Source organism: Plasmodium gallinaceum, assembly GCF_900005855.1.
Source record: "Plasmodium gallinaceum strain 8A genome assembly, contig: PGAL8A_v1_21, whole genome shotgun sequence".
Lineage (NCBI taxonomy): Eukaryota > Apicomplexa > Aconoidasida > Haemosporida > Plasmodiidae > Plasmodium > Plasmodium gallinaceum.
The window spans coordinates 180,581-201,395 of record NW_021628323.1 but is presented as its reverse complement, the minus strand read 5'-3'; the positions used below and the strand labels follow the sequence as shown (position 1 = coordinate 201,395).

The 20,815-nt window shown below is 17.0% G+C and overlaps 3 protein-coding genes across 3 annotated transcripts; 1 reads left to right on the top strand and 2 right to left on the bottom strand.

Moving 5' to 3' along the window:
- Positions 1 to 1,114: 1,114 nt before the first annotated feature.
- On the bottom strand, positions 1,115 to 8,207 carry TRS85 (trafficking protein particle complex subunit 8, putative; the record flags this gene model as incomplete). The annotated part of the gene is made up of 2 exons (XM_028674257.1): positions 1,115 to 3,564; positions 3,755 to 8,207. 2 exons carry the CDS (start codon positions 8,205 to 8,207, stop codon positions 1,115 to 1,117), a joined length of 6,903 nt encoding a protein of 2,300 aa, XP_028530628.1.
- A 2,326-nt stretch (positions 8,208 to 10,533) lies between these two features.
- On the top strand, positions 10,534 to 17,992 carry PGAL8A_00026200 (conserved Plasmodium membrane protein, unknown function; the record flags this gene model as incomplete). The annotated part of the gene is made up of 2 exons (XM_028674256.1): positions 10,534 to 17,697; positions 17,906 to 17,992. 2 exons carry the CDS (start codon positions 10,534 to 10,536, stop codon positions 17,990 to 17,992), a joined length of 7,251 nt encoding a protein of 2,416 aa, XP_028530627.1.
- A 476-nt stretch (positions 17,993 to 18,468) lies between these two features.
- Positions 18,469 to 19,884, bottom strand: PGAL8A_00026100 (conserved Plasmodium protein, unknown function; the record flags this gene model as incomplete). Its single annotated transcript, XM_028674255.1, has 9 exons — positions 18,469 to 18,547; positions 18,673 to 18,723; positions 18,933 to 18,998; positions 19,073 to 19,086; positions 19,237 to 19,287; positions 19,365 to 19,441; positions 19,519 to 19,578; positions 19,667 to 19,736; positions 19,834 to 19,884. The coding sequence occupies 9 exons, from the start codon at positions 19,882 to 19,884 to the stop codon at positions 18,469 to 18,471; spliced, it is 519 nt and encodes a 172-aa protein (XP_028530626.1).
- Between the last annotated feature and the right edge of the window lie 931 nt (positions 19,885 to 20,815).

The following is a 20,815-nucleotide window of genomic DNA, read 5'->3' as shown; positions in this document are numbered from 1 at the left end:
AATATTATTTTTTTTTTTTTTTTTTTTTTTTTTTTTTTTTTTTCTGTTAACATTATAAATATTTAAAAATAGTAATTTTGCTATCTTTTTTTTTTTACTCTAAAATTATATCTATATTTTATTTCTATTTCTATATCTATCTGTTAATATATATTTTTGTTTTTTACTATAATTTTGCTAATTTTTTTTTTTTAGACTATATTAATAAATAAAAAATTTTATAAAATGTAAAAATATAGTTTATAATTTTTTTTAACAAAACTTAGTATTGTTTGATAATATATTTTTCCATTATTATTAATGTTTAGAAAAATTCTTTATTATTACAATAATAAAAAGTTAAAAAAAAAAAAATCTATTAAATTCCTTATTTTACACATTTCCCCTTAATAATTTAGAATACTATAATATATATTTTGCTCTTATTTTATTTTATCTTTTCATTTTTTTCCACATTTTTTTAAATAGTTTAAAAAGGAATAAAAAAAAAATATTTAAAATTTTCTTTTAATTTTTATATTTATATTAATAAAAAATTATATCATAAACAAATGAATTACTAGATTAAGCTTCTTAGTTATATATATTTTTTCTTAATTCTTTTTTGATGTTTATTCTTATTAGTTTAAAAGTAAGCTAAAGTGATAAACTTATAAATATCTTTTAAAGACAATAAAAAGAAAAGGTAAAAAAAAAAAATAAATAAAGTAAAATATGTAATAAATTGAAATTACCTATTATAAATGTACACATATACATTTTATAATAATAAATATATATAATTAATTACAATAACATGACATTAACATGTTTTATTTTTAATAATTTAAAATTAAAAACAAAAATAATTAATAAAAATAAAAATGTGATTAAATAGATTACAATAATAAATGAAAAAATAACACTTTAAAAAAAAAAAAAAAAAACCTACAACCTCATAAACAAAAATGAGTATTAAAATTTAACAGATTCAATAAAGATTTTTTTATGTTGTATAAGATGCTTCAAAGATTTTACAAAAAAAAAAAAAAGAAAATGAAATATATGTAATGTAAACAATTAAATTTAAATAAAAAAAAAAAAATTATAAAAAAAAATATATATTTTTTATTATTTATTGATGTGCGTGTATAATTAAATGGTTTAATGGTTTGAATATGAATGTTTGATTATTTAATTTAAAAATAACATGAAATTTATTTATATTATAAATTCCTTCTTTAGTAAAAAGAATATTAAAATATATCTTTTTCTTTTGATGCTTTTTTAGTTTTTTTAAATATTGTTGAACTATTCCTATAAATAAAAATCCATCTAATGAAACTCCTTTTTCAATAGAATTATTTTTTTTCATGTTTTCAGATATCATACCATTTAGTGGAATTAATAAATTACAATTATTATAGCTGCAAGTGTATGTATGATTTTTAACAATATCATGAAACTTCTTAGTATATTTTTTACTTAAATATAATTTTTCAAAAGAGTTAACATTTTCATAATTTTCTTTTAGATTTTTATCTTTCTTTAGTTTCTCATTATCATTTAAATTATCATATAAAAATAAATCTTTTGTTAATATAACATCAAAATTTTCATTATACCTATAACTTGCTGTTATGGGAAAATAATTAGATAAATCAACTTTTTTTGTTATTTTATTTTCTAAACTATTTATTTCATCATTAAGTGATGATTTATAAGAGAAAATAGGAACTTTTTCATCTTTGATTTTTTTACAGTTATCACTTAAATTATGCTCGGTATTTTTTTGATGATTGATAATAGGATTGAAATTATTTCCATTGATCAAAGAATATTCATTATCACTTTTCATGAAATTTTGATTTTCATTATTTAATGAATATATATCATCATTATTTAATAAATTATTATTTTCTTCATTCAATGAAATACCATTCAATTCTTCTCTTTTGTAGAGTTCTTGTCTGTTATTAAAAATATTATCTTCGCTTTCATATTCATAATCAATAATAGATAATTCATTATCATCATTATAATTTTCTATATATGATGAAGAATTTATTGATTCAATTTCTTTAGCCTGTATATAACAATCTTTTAGGTCTATTTCTGAATTGTTTTGTATATTAATACCAATTTTTATAATTTTTTCTTTTTCATTATTCATATAAATATCTTTATTTATTTCATCAATAGAAAAACTTATTAAATCATTATAAAAATTAACTTTTTTTTTTATAATCCCTTTTCGTAAGTAATTGGAATCTTTTGATACCCAATTAATATGTACAAAAAAGGAAGAAATATTTTGTAAAGAACTTTTTGAATATAATAAAGAAGTTAAGTTTTCATTTTTTTTTAAATATAAAAAATCAGATGAATAAAAATTATATAATTTTGTATAATATGATTTTTCACATATTTCATTATCTTTATTCTCATTCTTTGAACTTTTTCCCAAAATTCTTTTTTTGTCTTTCAAATTTTTACTTTTTCTATACTCTACAATTATATTATATAAATAAATATTATTTTTACATAAATTTTGAAAAAAAAAATACATGGAAGAGTTTTTATTATTGTAATTATTTAATGAATATGTTTTTAATTTAATAAGAGGAATTATATGCATTAATCTTAAAAATAAATAACATCTCTCTTTTTTTTCGTTTAAAATATCAGGATATTTTAAATCTTTACTACTTGATTTATCTTTTTTACTACTCATTTCGTCATTATGTTTACATAATGTTGTTATAATGCATTTATGCAAACCGTTATGTTTTGAATTAACGTTAATGTATAAATAAAAAGCATCATCTTTATTAATATTTCCTTTTATTTTAATATGCTGAATATTTTTATTCTTAAACTTTTGCTTAAATACGTTGGTATTTTTATCAATTGATTCTTCACAATAAATTTCATTATCTATAGAGATATCACTTTCATTTTTCTTAATTCCTTCTGCATTTTTTTCATTAAAATTGTTACAATTATAGATATTACATTCATCTTCATTTGTTTCTTCCTTATTTTTTAAAAATCTTTTTTCAATTTTATCGTTTAAAAAATATTTATCCTTGTTATGTATTATCTTATAACAATTAAAAAAGTTACATGGTGTAATGGATATACTTAAATAATTAACCGGCATAGTTGAATGATTTACAATTTTAAAAATAATTTCCATATTTTCTCCTTCCAATAATTCAATTAAATCTACTTCATAATTGTTTATTGTTCTTTTTTTATTTGAATAAATGTTTTCAAACTCGAATGAAAAAAAATACATGTTATCATAAACATATAATAACAATCGCTGATCAATTTCATAATTCTTTATTCTTTCTAAACTTTTTTTTTCAATCATGCCTATATTATTTGACCACGTGTATTTATTCATTTCCTTATTTAATTTTTTTAACTTTTCTTTTTTTTGTATATTATTATCACAATTATATATATCATCATATTTCAGTGTGTGCATTTTATCATATTTTTTATTTATTCTTTTTAAGCCATGTATATAAAAATTTTGATAAACTTTAACTAAGCCAAATAAATACCACATTACTCCTACAAAAAAAAAAAATATAAATATATAAAAATATATATATGTTAAGAATCTACATTCTACTACTATGTTATATATATATATATATAAAATAAATAGTGCTATTATCTATTATATAATCATACATACATATGAAAAATAAGAAAAAAAAAAAAAAAAAATTAATAAAAATATATGAAAAAATATTTATACCTGAAATAAATAATAAACCTTGTTTTAATGGTTTAATAAATAAAGTAAATGTTTTAGATTGTCTAGCTTCTAAAATAAAAATTTTTTTTTCAACTATAATATCTTTATTCATACTTTCGTTGTAATAATATGCACATATATGAGTCCCTTGACATTCTACTTTTGTGTGCAACGGGTTTATTAATTTAAATGTTACATATATATATTCACCCTTTGATATATATTGAATAAATTTATTATTTATTTTAATTTCTTCTTTATTAATTGTTTTTTGATATATATTTTTAATTTGAGTGCTATTAGTAAACTCTAAGCTATTTACTAATTTTTCTTTTAATTCCTTCACATAATTCAAAAAAAATTTTTTATTTTCTATACTTATAAATGGTGATGAGTTAATTGACTTTATATATCTTATTTTTGAATTGTTATCAATAATTGTTTTATCACATTTACTATTTAAGGATGTATTATTTTCATCATTTCCCAAAATACTCATACTCTTACTATCATTTATTATTTTCTCATTAGAATTTAAAGAGTCTGTTGATTCATAAACTATACAATCACTATATATACTATTGACAAATTTTTTATAAGTTATGTATAAATAATTCAACTCATAAAAATTAGATATTGGAAAATCACTTATATCTTTCGTCATTATATTATATAAATCTTCTAATGTAGTATCATATTTTTTTATTTTAAACAAATTATTGTCAAAAATATAAAAATAATTGATATCATTGATTTTATCATAATTATATATATTTGATTTTGAAACAAAAATAGAATTAGTATATAAGCATTCATCATTCCTTAGATTAATTAATGGAATCCTTAAATTTAGAGGTTTAATAATATCCTCTATATTATCATCGTTAAAATAATGTATTCTATTAATTTTTTCACTAGTACAACTAGAGCTCCTTTTTGATGACAAATTACAGTTATTATTATCATTATGATTATTTTTATATTTTAAATACCTATTTAAAATTTTATCTACGTAAATTTTATACACATATGCAAATTCCCTTATGAAATTTATTTCCTTTTCAGTTGAAGCACAATATATATCTACATTTTTATTTAAAACATATGATTTTTCATAATTTTTAGATATAGAATTTAAAATACATATATAATGATTTAGGGATTCATAGTAAAGATTTATGCTAAAAGCTTGACGAGCCATCATAAAGTGCAAATGTTCATATATATGTTTCATTTTCTTTTTTTCATATTTCTTTAACACTTTTGAATAACAAAATAAAGCTAATTTTTTAAATCCACATTTATTAAATGTATGACCTGCTAAAGTCATTTCAAATAAATATTTCCTATATTTATAATTATTTGCTTGCAGGAGAAAAAAAGTATCATTATCTGTCATTTTGTTGTTTATATATTCCACGTTATTGTTATTTTCATCTAAAAACATTTTTCCACTATTAATGTTCTGTGCACTATTTGATAATACAACATCATTAGTATTACTGTTTTCAAAATCTATGCTATTCATTTTCTCAGTACTATTATTCATGTTATTATTTATAATAATGCTATTATCATTATTTATGATGGTATTATAATTGTTATTTTTACAAATATGTGAATTATTTTCTGTATAATTATGATTACTCACAACAGTAGTGTTTTCATCTTCATTATTTTCTTTCTTTACTTTATCTACTACTTCATTATTCGTAGATTTATCTTCTTTCTTTTTAATATTTTCAGTAAAATAGTTTACATTTTTATTTACAATATTAGTAATTATTTTATTATAACTATTAAAATTTTTTATATAATTTAATTCTTTTATATTATTATTTATTTTTTTTTTTTTATAACTATAAGTTATTTGTTCTAATAACAACCCTGACCTTATGTTATTAATTTGAAAAGATAATTTTGTTAATTTGTTTTCATTAACTAATTTTTCTTCTACATATGAAAAATCCATATTGGCATTTATAAGAATATTTATAGATGTTTCGTTGTTTTCATCATATATAAGAGACAAATAATAATTTAAAATAGAACAAATAAACATATTATTTAAATAGTTGCATTTAGAATACATTTGATAACTTAAATCTAAATAATATAAAGAATCCTTTTTATTTACATTATCCATATAATAAATACACAAACTAATTAATTCATAAACATTTCCTAAATAAAAGTACATTTTATCATGTTTAAATTCATTTATACAAATTTTTAAAATATTATATGATAATTCATATTCCCTTAATATAAAATAAATATCACATAGTGTTTTATATAGCCATTCTAGTGACTCTTTATTATAATTTTTTGAATCCTTATTAGTTTTAGTAATTTGTGTAATATTGTTATTTATAGACTTTTTAGATATTTTTACTGAATCTCTTTTATTTTCATTATTTTCAAAGTTCTCGTATTCATTGTGTGCTATATGTAACTCTTCATTTTCATTAGTAACAATTTCTTTCTCTTCACTAATTATACTTTTAGTATTAATATCTTTTAAATTTTTATTTTCGGTTTTATTATCATTACTTGAAATTAACACATTTTGAGCAACATTTAAAATAACATTACTAGTTTGTTCAGCAACAAATAATGCTGCATCTGACGAGCTGAAATTCATTTTTGTTTTTTTCCACATAAATTTTAATTGGTTTTTTAAACTTTTTTTATTATTAACAATTAAATTATTAATATCATGTGTAATTACATTTATGTAAGGAATAACACAAGTTTTAATAAAATTATGAATAAACATTTTTAAGGAAATAATATCGATATAATCAAGACAGCAACAGAAATATACATCGTCAATGTATAGAGGTATTTTTTTACTAATACAAATAACTTCATTAGATAATATATAATCATAAATTTTATTCAAATCTTCTGATAATTTTTTTTTTATTTTCTTACTTTCTTCTATATCTTTATCATTTTTTGCAACTTTTATTCCATCATCAATGAAGTCTTTAAAATGTATACTCAAATAATTGATATATAACTTTTGAATATTATTTAAATGATACTTTTTTTTAGAATATGTAATATTTTTTCTTTTTTTTGTAAAATTATTTTCAAAATATGTTGATGTTTCACTACTATTTAAAATGTTATTTTTTGAATTTTGCATATCATCACTATTAATTTCTGTAGAATTAAAAGGATAATTAGAATTTATATCTTTTTCTTCCTCGTATGATTTTTTCCTAATAATTACATTATTTTCAGAATTTGATTCATGATTTATAAAATTGCATTTATTGTCATTTTTTAGTTCTGTAAAACTTTCACTAGTATATGTTAAATAAGAATTTTCATAACTCATATTTATTTTTTGATCTGATTCTATTTTTAATTTACAAATATTTTCTGTAGTATTATTTATATGACTTTCATATTTTTCATATGCTTTTAAAAATCTGTGTGCTTTAATAATTAGAAGATGGCACTTATAATTTAAAAAAGTTGACTGAATATTTACAAATAATTTTTGTACATCTGTTTCAATATCATCGTTATTATTATTTGAAATATGAAGTAAAATAATACATTTAGGCACATTAGAATTAATATAAATATTTTTTTTTTTAACATTATTTTTAATCATAGACTTATATAAATCAATAATATTATTATCTTTTGTGCTACATATGTAAATTATACCTAGTGGTGTAGAAGAATTATTGTATAAATTAGTGTAGTTCCACGATGTTTTAAAATATTCATAAAACCATGGTAAAAAGAATGCATTATATTTTTCAATATTGTTTATATATTTTTTTTTACAAAAATGATTTAGATCATAGTTATCATCAGAATTACTATCATTGTATTCAATTTTTTTATTCAAATATGAATTACTTTTTTTCAAAACCTTTTCTTCATCATTAGAATTAATATTACTCTTAGAATTTTTTATGATATTATTCTTTATATCATTATTAAGAATACTTGAATTTGCACATATATATTCAAAGTATTTTTTATTAAAAGAAATGTTATCTTTATCATTTTTTTTAAAATATGCATTAAAATTTTCTTCATTATATATATCAGAATACTGTGGTTCGTTATAAGAAATATTATCTATTAATACTTTATCTAAATATTCTAATTTCATATCCTCATACTCATCAAAGTTAATAAAACGAATTTGAAAATTCTTATTTTCAATTACTTTTTCACATAATGCATTATTTTTATTTAAGTAATTTATGTTTATGCTTACATTTAATTTCAAATCTATTTTTTCTTTATTTTCATCAAAAAAATAATCACAACGTCCTAAAGGTTGAAACAAATCATTTACACTCACACCAAGAAAAAATGAAACTTCTCTTTTCACTATTCTACTACTATCAATTAAAATAGTAGATAAATATATATCATTTATAATATTTTTTAATTCTTCTTCAATATAATTAGCCATGATTGAAATATTCAGCTCTTCCTTTATTATAAAAACTTTTTTTTTTTTTTTTCTTTTTTACATTATGAAAAATAGAACAATATGAATTATGTAGGCTTTAATTATCATAAAATATTTAATGTTCTATAATTAAAATCTGTATATATATTTTTAGCTATTTAGCTACAAAAAAAAAAAAAAAAAAAAAAAAAAAAGATAATAAAAGTTATAAGTACATAATTTTTAAATGTTAAGACAAATATGAAATAGCATACAATTTAAATGAAAACGAAAACATATGTTTTAAAAAAACAAAAGGATGATAATGAATATTCTAAAGTAGAAATATATATATTAATATACAGCAAAATATCTTAATGATAAAGCATATTTGATTACTCTTTATGTTATTATTTTTTTTATTTTTCTCATTTTTATTTTTACTTTATTATTCTTAACTTTTATATATTAATTAATAACGAACTTAGACTTTCACATTTATAAACATCAATTTTTGAATAATTTGTTCAGACCCATTTATTAGTAAATTTGAAAAAACAGATATTTTTTTAAAATTTTTAACATAATATTCTTAGAATATGAAGAAAAATAAATATTAAAAAAAAAGATTTAGATAAATTATATGAACATAAATATTTTTTATAAAGTAAAAAATAAGAATAAAAAAAAGGATAATATAAAAACATTTATCTAAATATTATAAAAAAAATAAAATATAATATAAAAAAACAAATGTGCGATAAAAATATGAGAAAATACATTGAAGGAAGGTTGTGAAAAAAAAAAAAAAATATATATATGTAAAATAATTTAAGAAATAATTTTATATTACATGATTATCTTAAGATTTTTTTTTTTTTTTTTTTTTTTCATTTAGAAATTCTATATTTTAAATATTATATGCATATAAGTTAAAAAGTTTTAAAAAAAGAAAAAAAAATGTGTACATTTTCATTCATTCCATATTTTGATTCCTTCTTTTTTCAAAAATAAAGTACAAAATATTTTACAATTTTATTTATTTCGTTTATATAACATATCTGGTAAATGTTTTTTTTATTTTTTTCATTTTAATTAAAGTTTTAAATAAAATTTATATTTTTATTAATATTAATTATATATATATATATATATATTTTTTTTTTACTTTTATATTAATATCTCTTAAAATTTAAAAAAATTCTTATGATAAAATTCTATATAAAATTAAAGAGATATTATGTTTTACACTTTAAAATAATAAGCTGTAGAATTTAAAATTATGAACAATTTTTATTCTCTCTTATTCTTGTAAAAAGAATTTATCATTTTAATTTTTATTAAAAAAGAGAAAAATAACATTTCATATATATGTTTGTTCATTTTTACATAACAAATATTCTAAATGTAGCACTGAAAACAAAATGTAATAGTTTTAAACTTTATTAAATTGTAACTTGTTAAAGTTTTTGTTAAGAAATTTAAAAAAAAATTTAATATACAACCAAACATATTTTTGAAGATTTTCTCATAGACACTTAAGTGAAATTTTAAATTTTTATTATTTTTACACGTTAAATATGTTAAGAAATAAAAACGTGGAATTTTATATTATCCTATTATAGAGTTAAAAATTTTTTTAGCAGTAAAGTCTTAAAGTGTTAAACATTATATATATTTAAATATAGAACATGTTATTTAAAAATTTTCAAATTTTTTTTTACTTATATAAAAATTAGGTTAATTTATTTAATTTTATTAGTTAAAAATTTTCAAATTTTTTTTTTTATGTTAATAATAATACGCTTTTTTCATTTTAAGAGAACTTAGTATCTTATCATTTTCACTTTTTTTAGAAGTTTATAAAAATTCAACATCATTATAAAATTATTTTTTATTAAATATTAAATATGCATATATTCATATTTTTTTAAAAAAATTTTTCTTGTGACTTTTTTTTTTTTTTTTTTTTTTTTTTTTTGTGTGGCTAATATTTTTTAAATTTTTAAAAGGAAANTTTTTTTTTTTTTTTTAAAAAAATTTTTTTTTTGTTTTTTTTTTTTTTTTTTTTTTTTTTTTTTTTTTTTTTTTTTTTTTTTGTGTGGCTAATATTCTTTAAATTTTTAAAAGGAAAAATATTATTTGAATTTTTGTGCTTTTTGTTTGTATATTGTAAAATACTCATAAAAAAATTTAAAACAAAAAAACAAAAGAAAGTATTCAATAACTTATATATGATATATTATATAAATGAGTAAATTTTAATGAGTATTTGATAATTTTTACATTAAGAATATGAATTTGTTTGCTTTTAGTTTAAAGTATAATTAAAATAATAACAGAAAAAATGAATGAGTTAGAAAATATTATTGAAGAGTATATCTCTCCCGAAAAGGTTATGTTTAATTATGATAAAGAAAAAAAAATAGAATTAATTTATGAAAAGAACAAAGATAAGGAGGAAAATAAAATAAGAAATGAAATTTTAAAAAAAATAGTAGATATGATTGAGAATGATATAAATGAACAAAAGGGAAAATTTACAGAAAATAGTTTAAATGAGGTAAATAATATAAGAGATGGTAATAATATAAATAATTCAGGTAATAAAATGTCGATGTATAATAAATTAATTGAAGTAATTAAAATTTTAAAAAAATATTTCTATTGTAATGAAAATTTGAAAAGAGGGTTTGCTGTAAATTTAATGGCAAACATTTTTGATAAGATAAACATAAGTGAATTAGATTTAGAATATTTTAAATCTATAATATTTTTTTTTATTAAAAAAATAGAAGATTGGCATTGTATTAATGGAGTCATAAAATTTTTTTTAATTATATTAGAAAAATACAGAGATATTTTAAGAACTATTAAATATTCAAATGAAAAGACAGTATTATATAAAAATTTATTTATTTTAAAAAAAGAAAAAGAAAAAAGTTTTTTAACAAAAGAGAGAAAAAGAGATAACATGAAAAATTATTTCTTTAAATATGATGAAAATGATAACGAAGAGGAAAATAAAAGTGAAGATAACTCGGATGTAGAAGGAAATATATATGAAGAAGAAAATTATTATGATGAAGTAGATTATAGTGATGATGAATATGAAAAAGAGCTTATAAATGAAGATATAGAAGATGAAGATGAAACAGAAGAAGAAAATGTAAAAGAAGAAAATTTATGTGTTGTTTATAAAATTCTAAAGCATTTATTTAAACATATACATGCACCAAGTTATTTACAAAGTATAAGATTATCTTACTATAAAATAATTTTAATTTCTTTAGAGGAATTTAAAAGAGAAATTTCTTCTATTTCTAATTTTATTGATAAAATTCAAGTTCAATTAGAAAATGAATCTGATCCACGAAACATTTTAGTTTTGTTTGATATTATATATACATTATGTAATAAATATATATCACCAATTGAGAGTAATAATAATATTATAAATATAAATGAAAATGAGTCATCTGACGAAAAAGAGTATTCTTATATACCATATGATGATCCAAATAATATCAATAATAATAGCGTTTCAGATAATAACAATAAACAAAAAAAAGAAACAAATTTTTATTTAAATGAAAATTCTTTATTTACATATGAAAGAGAGACAAACTATTTAAAATCAATTATAGATATAGCTTTTTATTACTTTCCTATAGAATTTATAAATAGCGATATGAAATATGAAAGTATTACAGAAGATGAATTACAACTCTCTTTCTTTAAATGTTTAAAATCAAATAAAAGGTTAGGTAATTACGTGATAATGAATATATTAGATCAATTTTATAATTCTGAAAATGATGAATTAAGTGAAAAAAATTTTAAAAATATTATAAAAGCATTAGAGATATGCATCCCTTATTATGGTTGTTTATGTTCATCAAAATTTATTGCTACTGTATTGGGTTTAATTGACTTAGAATGCATTGAAAATAATTCTAATGATAAAATAACAGATTATTTTATAGATATTCTTTTAATATTTATAAACGTTCTTAATAAAGAAAATGAAAATGTGAAATATTCCTTGTTTAATAAATATTTTATTAATATGTTTAAAAAATTTCAAAAATATCTTATATTGCATAAAATTATGTATGAAAAAACAAATTACAGAATTTCTGATGCAATAGAACTATTAAATAATGGATTTAATAACCATGATTTTACATTTAATCATTTAAATAATAACAACAATTCCTTTTCATCTAATAAAATGATTAACAAAAAAGAGAAAGATATCAGATATGAAGAAAATGAAGAACGTTCTTCTGATTATGTAACAAAATTTAATGCAACTATTATAAAAGAAAGCGATTTTATACCAAATCATTTTGGCTTAGATACTAATAACTTTTCTGATTCTTCTTCTTGTAACTCATCTGATTTAGACGAGGATTCACTTTATATGTCTAAAAATTATGAAAATAATGTGGATGGTAGTGAAACAAGTGAAAGAAATATATTCACTATAATAAAAGAAAAAAATGAAATTGAAAAAATAAAAGAGAAAAAACAAAAGGAAAAAAAAAAAAATAAAATAAAAATGGATAAATTTCATGTTATAGAAAAAATTCTTATATGCATATCAAAAGGTAATAGTTACATCTTTCTATATATACTTAATATTATAATTAAACCAATACTAAAAGAATGCTATTATTTAATAAATTTTTTAACTAATGAAAATATGGAAAAAGTAGATGACGTTAAAGATTATACTGATAATAATAGTAATACAAAAAATATGTTTGAAAAAGAAACATTAGATAATTTGAATAATAACTTAATTTATTTTAACAGTAATGAAAAGGGTGATTATAAATTTAATAAAAAAATAAAAAAAAGATGGGATTTATTATCAATGTATATAAATTTTTTAAATAATTTACTGGAAAAAAGTGCAAACATAGATGAAATAATATTATGTGATATTTGTTTTATAGAGGAAATTTATATAATTATAGAAATTTTAAAGAAAGGAAAAAGTATTTTTTTTCACAAATACTACGATTGTGGTTTAAATCTGTTTAATATCTTGTCAAATTTTATATGCATGCATACTATAAAAGAAAGTACTTTTCAAAGTAATATATTTTTCTTTAAGGGAATTTTTTCTTTTTTTTATATAATTGGAATACATACAACAATTGAAAAGATGAATTTTTTTTATGAATATCATAATAACTTTTATGAAATAAAAATAGACAACTTTCTATATGTAGATTTATGGAGAAATAATATAATTAAGAATTATTTCAATATTTTAAATGATATTAAATATAACAATGAAAATATCATTAAAAAAAATAGTGATTATAAAGAAAATGGCTTATTTTTCTTTCTTATTATAATAAATAAACTCATAAAATATAAATATGAGAAAATTCAAAATTACATTAACATAATTTTAATTAATTTATGTTTGTTAGTATTGAAATTATATTTTTGTGAATATAAATATTTAGATTTTTATTTTAATCATTTAAATAAAATATATCAAATGGATATTCCCTGTCTTCTTTTCTTATCTACGAATTTATCTTCTTTTATCTTGAGATATTTTTTTAATTATATAGAAAAAATAAAAAATAGTTATTTATATATAAAAAATAATCTTGATATGCATAGAGAAAATAATAATATTTCTTATTTTAAAAAAGCAGATGAGAATGCACCTAATGAAGAATCAAAAAATTCTTATATGAATATTTTCAATATATTCAATGGTAATAATGATGATAATAACAATGATAATAGCAGCAATAATAAAGGTATACATAATAAACATGATATGAATGAAAAAAATGTAAATAATTATAATGTTGAAAATTATATGTATTATAATAATGAAGATAATATATGTAAACTAAGAAATAATAAAGAAAAGTTGACAAATATGGATAATTTATCAAAGGAATTTGTTTATGATGAAAACAGTTATGTTCAAAACTCCAAAATGATTGAGGAGTTATATTTATTTGTATGTCAGAAAAAACCTCCAATATATTATTTAAATAAAAAATATATAAAATTAGGAAATACTCTTAATGTAAAAAATTTGTTTTTTTATAAGAATGAACAAACATTAAATCTTGATGTTAACGAAAATATTTATATAAATGATATTGAAAAAAGAGAAACTGAAAAAAAATATGAAAAAGCAAACGAAAATAAACAAGAAGACGAAAAATATATTATTATTAATAAGTATCTAGAACATGATGAAATTATTTATTTCTATTTCTATTTTATTTTGAATTTAGTATATCTTCACATTTATTATACCTACATTAAAACAAGGTACTCTTTAAAGAGTAATGGAGAATTTTCTATAAATATGAATGAAGAAAAATTAAAAAATGAAAATAATTATGAAAAAAATATAAATAATCAAATTTTAAATAATGAAAAAATAAAAATTTTATATGATTCATTTATTTCTATAAATAATTTGGAAATATTTGAACTATGCATAAATTATATGTATGAAGAAAAAATTATTAAAAATGTTTTTTTAAGAAAAATAAATCTTGATAGATTTTCTTGTTCAATGAAAAAAGATGATTTTGAAGAAACAAATTTAAAAAATATAAAAATCATTAATGATAAGGAAATTATAAATTATTATTCACATTATTTGAACAATTTGACAAATTTCATTAATATCAATAATGTAAATGATTTAGATTTAAATGATGTTATTTCAAAAAAATTAGAGAATGATATCAATAATGATTTCAAAAATAAATTGATAGGATATCTTAAAGATAATAATTTTTTTATAAATTTAATGACTCTAGAAACGGATAGGTTTTTATATGTTTTAAAAACATCCTTACTAATAAATCTTATGTATGAAAAATTAGATAATCATAAAAATGACAATAACAACAATAATAATAGTTTATTATTTGTGAAATATTTGTACCATAAATTAAAAAAAAATCTTAATTACATTTTTATTTTTCTCAGTAAAATTAAAAAAAAAGAGTTTTTAGAAAATTGCATTGATCATTGTTTGAGTAATAATAAATCAATACATTTAAGTGAAAATGATATGTTTTATATAATTTTTAAAGATGAGCATAATAATTTAAATAATTTTCCTTTTGAATTTAATTCAGTGAATGTTTTATTGTTATTATTCATTCCCTCATTATTATCTATTTATAGTTATATTAGTAAAAGTTATATTTATAAAATTTTAAAACTATGCATGTATATATTTTTATATAATATATATAAGACAAATGATTCTTTAAATAAATTATATAATTACACTTATAACAATGAAAATAATAAACATAACTATAATTCATTGTGTTTATTAAAAGAAGAAACTATATTAAATGATTATGATTTTATTATGATTTTTTTAAATGAAAAAAGTAATATTTATTTTAGAAATTTATCAGAAATATTTGATGATAAAGATATCAGAAAATGCTTAGAAATAATTGATTATGTAAATATGAAAAGTATGTATAAATGTTCTTTACAAATTATGTCTATTATATTGCATAATTCTAAATGTGAAAAAGAAATGATAAATTTTGCATATATTCATTTTGATTTAAAAGATTATTTTACTATATCTTTAAAAGATACATTAATTTTTAAAAATATTATTGATCATTTTATTAATATATATAAATCTTTTATCAATAAATTCAGTGAAGAAAGCAGTAGTTTTTCTTTTTTAAATTTTTTAAATAAAATATTTGGTGTATCATTTAAAAATAATGAAGAAGAAAATATAAATACATTATTTTTTTTATTTGACAATTTATACTTTAAAAATATAGAATTAGATAAATATGACAATGAAAAAAATGATAAACCAAACAATATGCATACAAAACAAAATATAAACGAAAATAGAAAATATCATAAGAGTGTAATTGATATAAATATAATGGACGAACACTATTTAAAAATGAATATGGAAATAAAAAATAATGATAATCATACCTTAAAATATAATTGGGATTATTTAAAAAAAGTAGATCAATTTTCATTGAACAATATAAATTTGTTGAACATAAAAAAAATTTTTTCTAAAAATAATGACTTAGAAAAAAAAAATGATAATGACAATTTTTATTTCTTTTGTCATTTCCTTTTTTCTCTTTTTCAGAATTTTTCGATTTTTTATGATTTATGTTTTTATATAAATGAAAATGATGTCAATTATAAAGAAGAAAATATTGAAAACCTATACAATGATTTAAATAATAACTTGGATAATCATATGTTAATACTTTTTTATTATAATTATATCTCCAATATATATAACAAAATATTTTCATACGTACATAATATAGATACTTATTCATTATTTCACAAAGAGAATTTTAATAATATATGCTTCACTCAAAACAATAATTTTATTAATTCGTATAAAAGCATTATAATTAATTTTTTTTATAATATTTATAATTATCTTTTTTTTATTGATATAATAAATAAATATATTTCTATAACGGAATATATATTTATCATAAAAAAGGAAAATGTGTTTTTTAGACATTCTTTACCATATGATTTGATTCAAAAAAATGAAAAAACTGTGAAATTTATTGAAAATTTTATTTTAAACCATAATATAAAATCTGATGAAGATGATTCAAATAAGGAAATTCAAACTTCTTTTCATACTGATACAAAAGAAATAGAACAACATAAAAGAATCGATTTACCATTAATTAGAGGTGACAATGTAAATGAAGATTATATTGTAAAAAAAGATTTGACAGATGAAAATATTTGTGAAAGTAAAAAAATAAACCAAAATATTTCTAACGATTCTAATAATACTGATTATGAAAATAAGAATAAAATTTTTAAGGAAAATTTAAAGAAAAGAAAAAAAAAAAAAATAAATAAATATAATTGTAAGTATCTTAGTATAATTCATGTAATGACTATTTTATTATTAAATATACCTTTTGAAGAAGTAATAGATAGTTACTTTAAAATTTTAGAAATATGTATACTAAAAGGAATTAATAAAATATCCAATTTTTTTATAAACAAAAATAGTTATCTTTATAACAACAAAAAGTATATAAATGAAATTTTAAGAAAGAATATTAACATAATTCAGAATATATTTAATTCTGATTGCAGAAACCAGTTAAATGAAAAGAATAAAGAAGAAAATAAATACAGAAAAATATTATTAAGACAAATTATATCATTAAATATAGTATTATGTTTACGCTTGCTTTATTTAATAATTAACTTATTAAATTACTACTTAAAGTTTAAAAGTAAAATTAATGTACACAATGGAAATACGGGTAATAAAAATTACTTAAAGGAAAATTTAGATTTTTTATTATCCTACAAAAATATAATTATCAAAAGTATTATGAAAATATTAATTTCAGTTCCGTTAGCATTAATTAGATATTTATGCGTTTATATTATTTATATCATTTCCTTTTTTAATTATGAGTCATTTTTATCTTATTCTATTATTCAAGATGTAAGTTGTTCAAGAAATTTAGAAAAATATATTTATACACCATATATTTTTTAAATATATCACTGAAAAGAACAATAAAATGTATTAATTATTTTATTTTTTATGTTACGAAAATAATGATTACGATTTTTGTTTTTATATATTCATTTTCTTTACATTTTTTGTTATGTTTAAAAATTTTTTTTTTTTTTTTTTTCTCTTTATACAGATAAAATGGTATTTATCTATAGCCTCAGTTGATCCTCATAAAAAAGTTAGAAAAATGGTAGTTTTGTGTAGAGCTAGATGGATGTAAACTTTTTTTTTTTTTTTTTTTTTTTTTTTTTTAATTTTTTATGAAAAACAGAAATTCATTTATTATTTAAAAGAAAAAAAAATTTATAAATAATGAAAAAAAAAAATTCATTCATGAAATTCTCTTTGGATACATTTCTACATGAATTGTTTAAAAATACTTTGAATATATATATATATATATATAATAAAAGAAATATGTATAAATATTAATAAGATATAAATAAAAATAAAATAAGAATAAAAATAAAGTCATTAATAACAAAAAAAGGTGAAAATATTTTAAGTTGAAAAAAAAAAAAAAAAATTAAATAAACATATAATTAAATTGTAAATATTTTTAAAAAAAAAATTTCTTTAATTATTGAATACATAAACACAAAATATTAACATTAGTTTAAACTTTTCTAAAAATATTTATTCATTGTAATCATTAGGAATTTCATATATTTTTTTTTTATATATTTAAAGAAAATATTAAAGCGTTGTAGCAATAAATATAAGTAATAGAACTATGAATGAAAAGGGTCCATACAACACAAAAAGATACTTCCATCTAAATATATAAAAAATTAAAAAATAAGATATAAATAAAAAATAAAATAATAAAAAGTACTGTTCAAAATATAATTTGAATAATTTAAAATAAAATATATCTTTTAATATGTCTATAAATCTTACGAAACAAAACGGCCATGAAATATTAAATTTAAGAATATTTTAAATGGTGTCCTATATAAGAAAAAAGCAAAATATTTATAAGTAATTAATATAAAAACAAAAAATGAAAGATTGATAATGAGATAAACTACAATATATACATATGGCGAATATTTTATAAAAGCAATTCATTTTATTAAAAAAAAAATTATATTATCAAATTTTGAGAGTAAATATAAATAAAACAAAACTATTATACATATTAAATCATTTATATTTACCAATCAGATCTTCCTTTGTATTTTATATTATTTAAAACCATTGCTACATGATGATGGCAATTATTTCTAAAAAAAAAAAATTTATTTTATATATTTTGTAATTTTTTTACTTGGTTATATTAGTGATCCATTTTGCTTACAGGAATAAGTTATGCTAGTTATTTTAAAAAAAAAAAAAAAAAAAAAAATGTAAATATTAATGTAAAAAAAAAGATAAAAAGGAATTTTTTTTTAAAAAATTTAGTTAAAATGCATATATTTTAGAATACTAGTACAATTAAATAAATGAATGGATTTTAGCTACCTTCCTCTTGGAGAAAACTTCATCTGCTTTATAAATAGCGTCATCATATAGCTAATTTATAAAAAAATAAAATGATTAAATTACTTCATAAAAATATATTTCAAAATAAAAGTTTTCTTTTCTAATACTTTGTCAGTAATTGCCAATGGCAATTTATTTTTATCAAGTTTCCAGTATTTCATAGGATCGCTGAATTCCATATTATCTATATTTAAAAAAATTTTAAAAAAATTTAATCACAAAAGTATATTGAATTTTTATTATATATATATATACTATTACCAACAGAGATACTATATGACCCTGAAAAGTCATGAACTAATCCTGATGAAGTGCATATTCCTATAAATGAAGAAGAAAGAATATTTTGAATGTTATGTATTCTTATCATTAAAAATAAATAGAAGATTTTAGTATTAATATAATTTACCAACGTGGCCAACTATTGGAATAAAAGTAGATACACATGGGAGATATGCAAACACAACACAATATGGGAACTATTTTTAATAGAAAAAGAAATAATATAAAAGAGATACATTGCATTATATATATAAATACATTTTGTTTTAAAAAATATATTTTTTTTATAATTACTTTGTTGTCTTTTTTATTAATTTCCATATTTTTAATTAAATTATGTGACATTTTAATTTACTAATATAAATTTAAAATATAAATTTTATATATTAAGAAAAAAAAAAAAAAAAAAAAAAATGAAAAATGAAAAAAAATATTGATCTGAATAAATTTTAAAAAAGTTAAGGTGAACTCTTTTCCATTTATTTTCTTTTTATTTTTTTCTTAATTATCTTTTTGATTATCATTTTTATTCTTTTTTTTTATTGTAATCTTCAAAACTTAATGAAAAATATAATAAAAATACAGAGGTAATTAAAAAACAAATTTATGTGCATACCTGAGCGAAAAGTATATATTTTGATACATAATATTTTTTTTTTTTTTTTTTCTAATAATTTCTTTTAATTTTTTTTTTATTTTTTTCCTTAATGTTTTAATTAATATAAATAACAAAAATTATTTTTTTCATATTTGGTTAAGAAAATTAAAATTTTCATTTTTTCATACGAATATATATATATATATATATATATATTTTTTTTTTTTTTTAAATTTTTAATAAAATATATTTTTTAATAATTATAGTTTTTATTAATTCTTTTTAAATTTTTTTTTAATTTTTTTTTTTTTTTTTTTTTTTTTTTTTTTTTTTTTTTTTCTCTTTATTTTATTTTATTATTTTTTTTTGTTGTAAAGTTGTTCTAATAAAAATGTTAAAAATACCTTTTTTATATCCTCAATATATGTTTGAATATTTGTATTCAAACTTAAACTAAATATTTACTGAATTAGTATTTTATCAACATAAATATTCATATGTATTAAAGAAAATTGATTTTTTCTTTATCATATATTTTTATATGAATAACAAAATAATTTTTGTTTTTTTTATTTTATATTAGAATAGGGAAAATTATTTTTTAATATTTGAATATGTAAGAAAAATAATTTTTTTTTTTTTTTTTTTTTTATATTTGAATATATAAAAAGAATCATT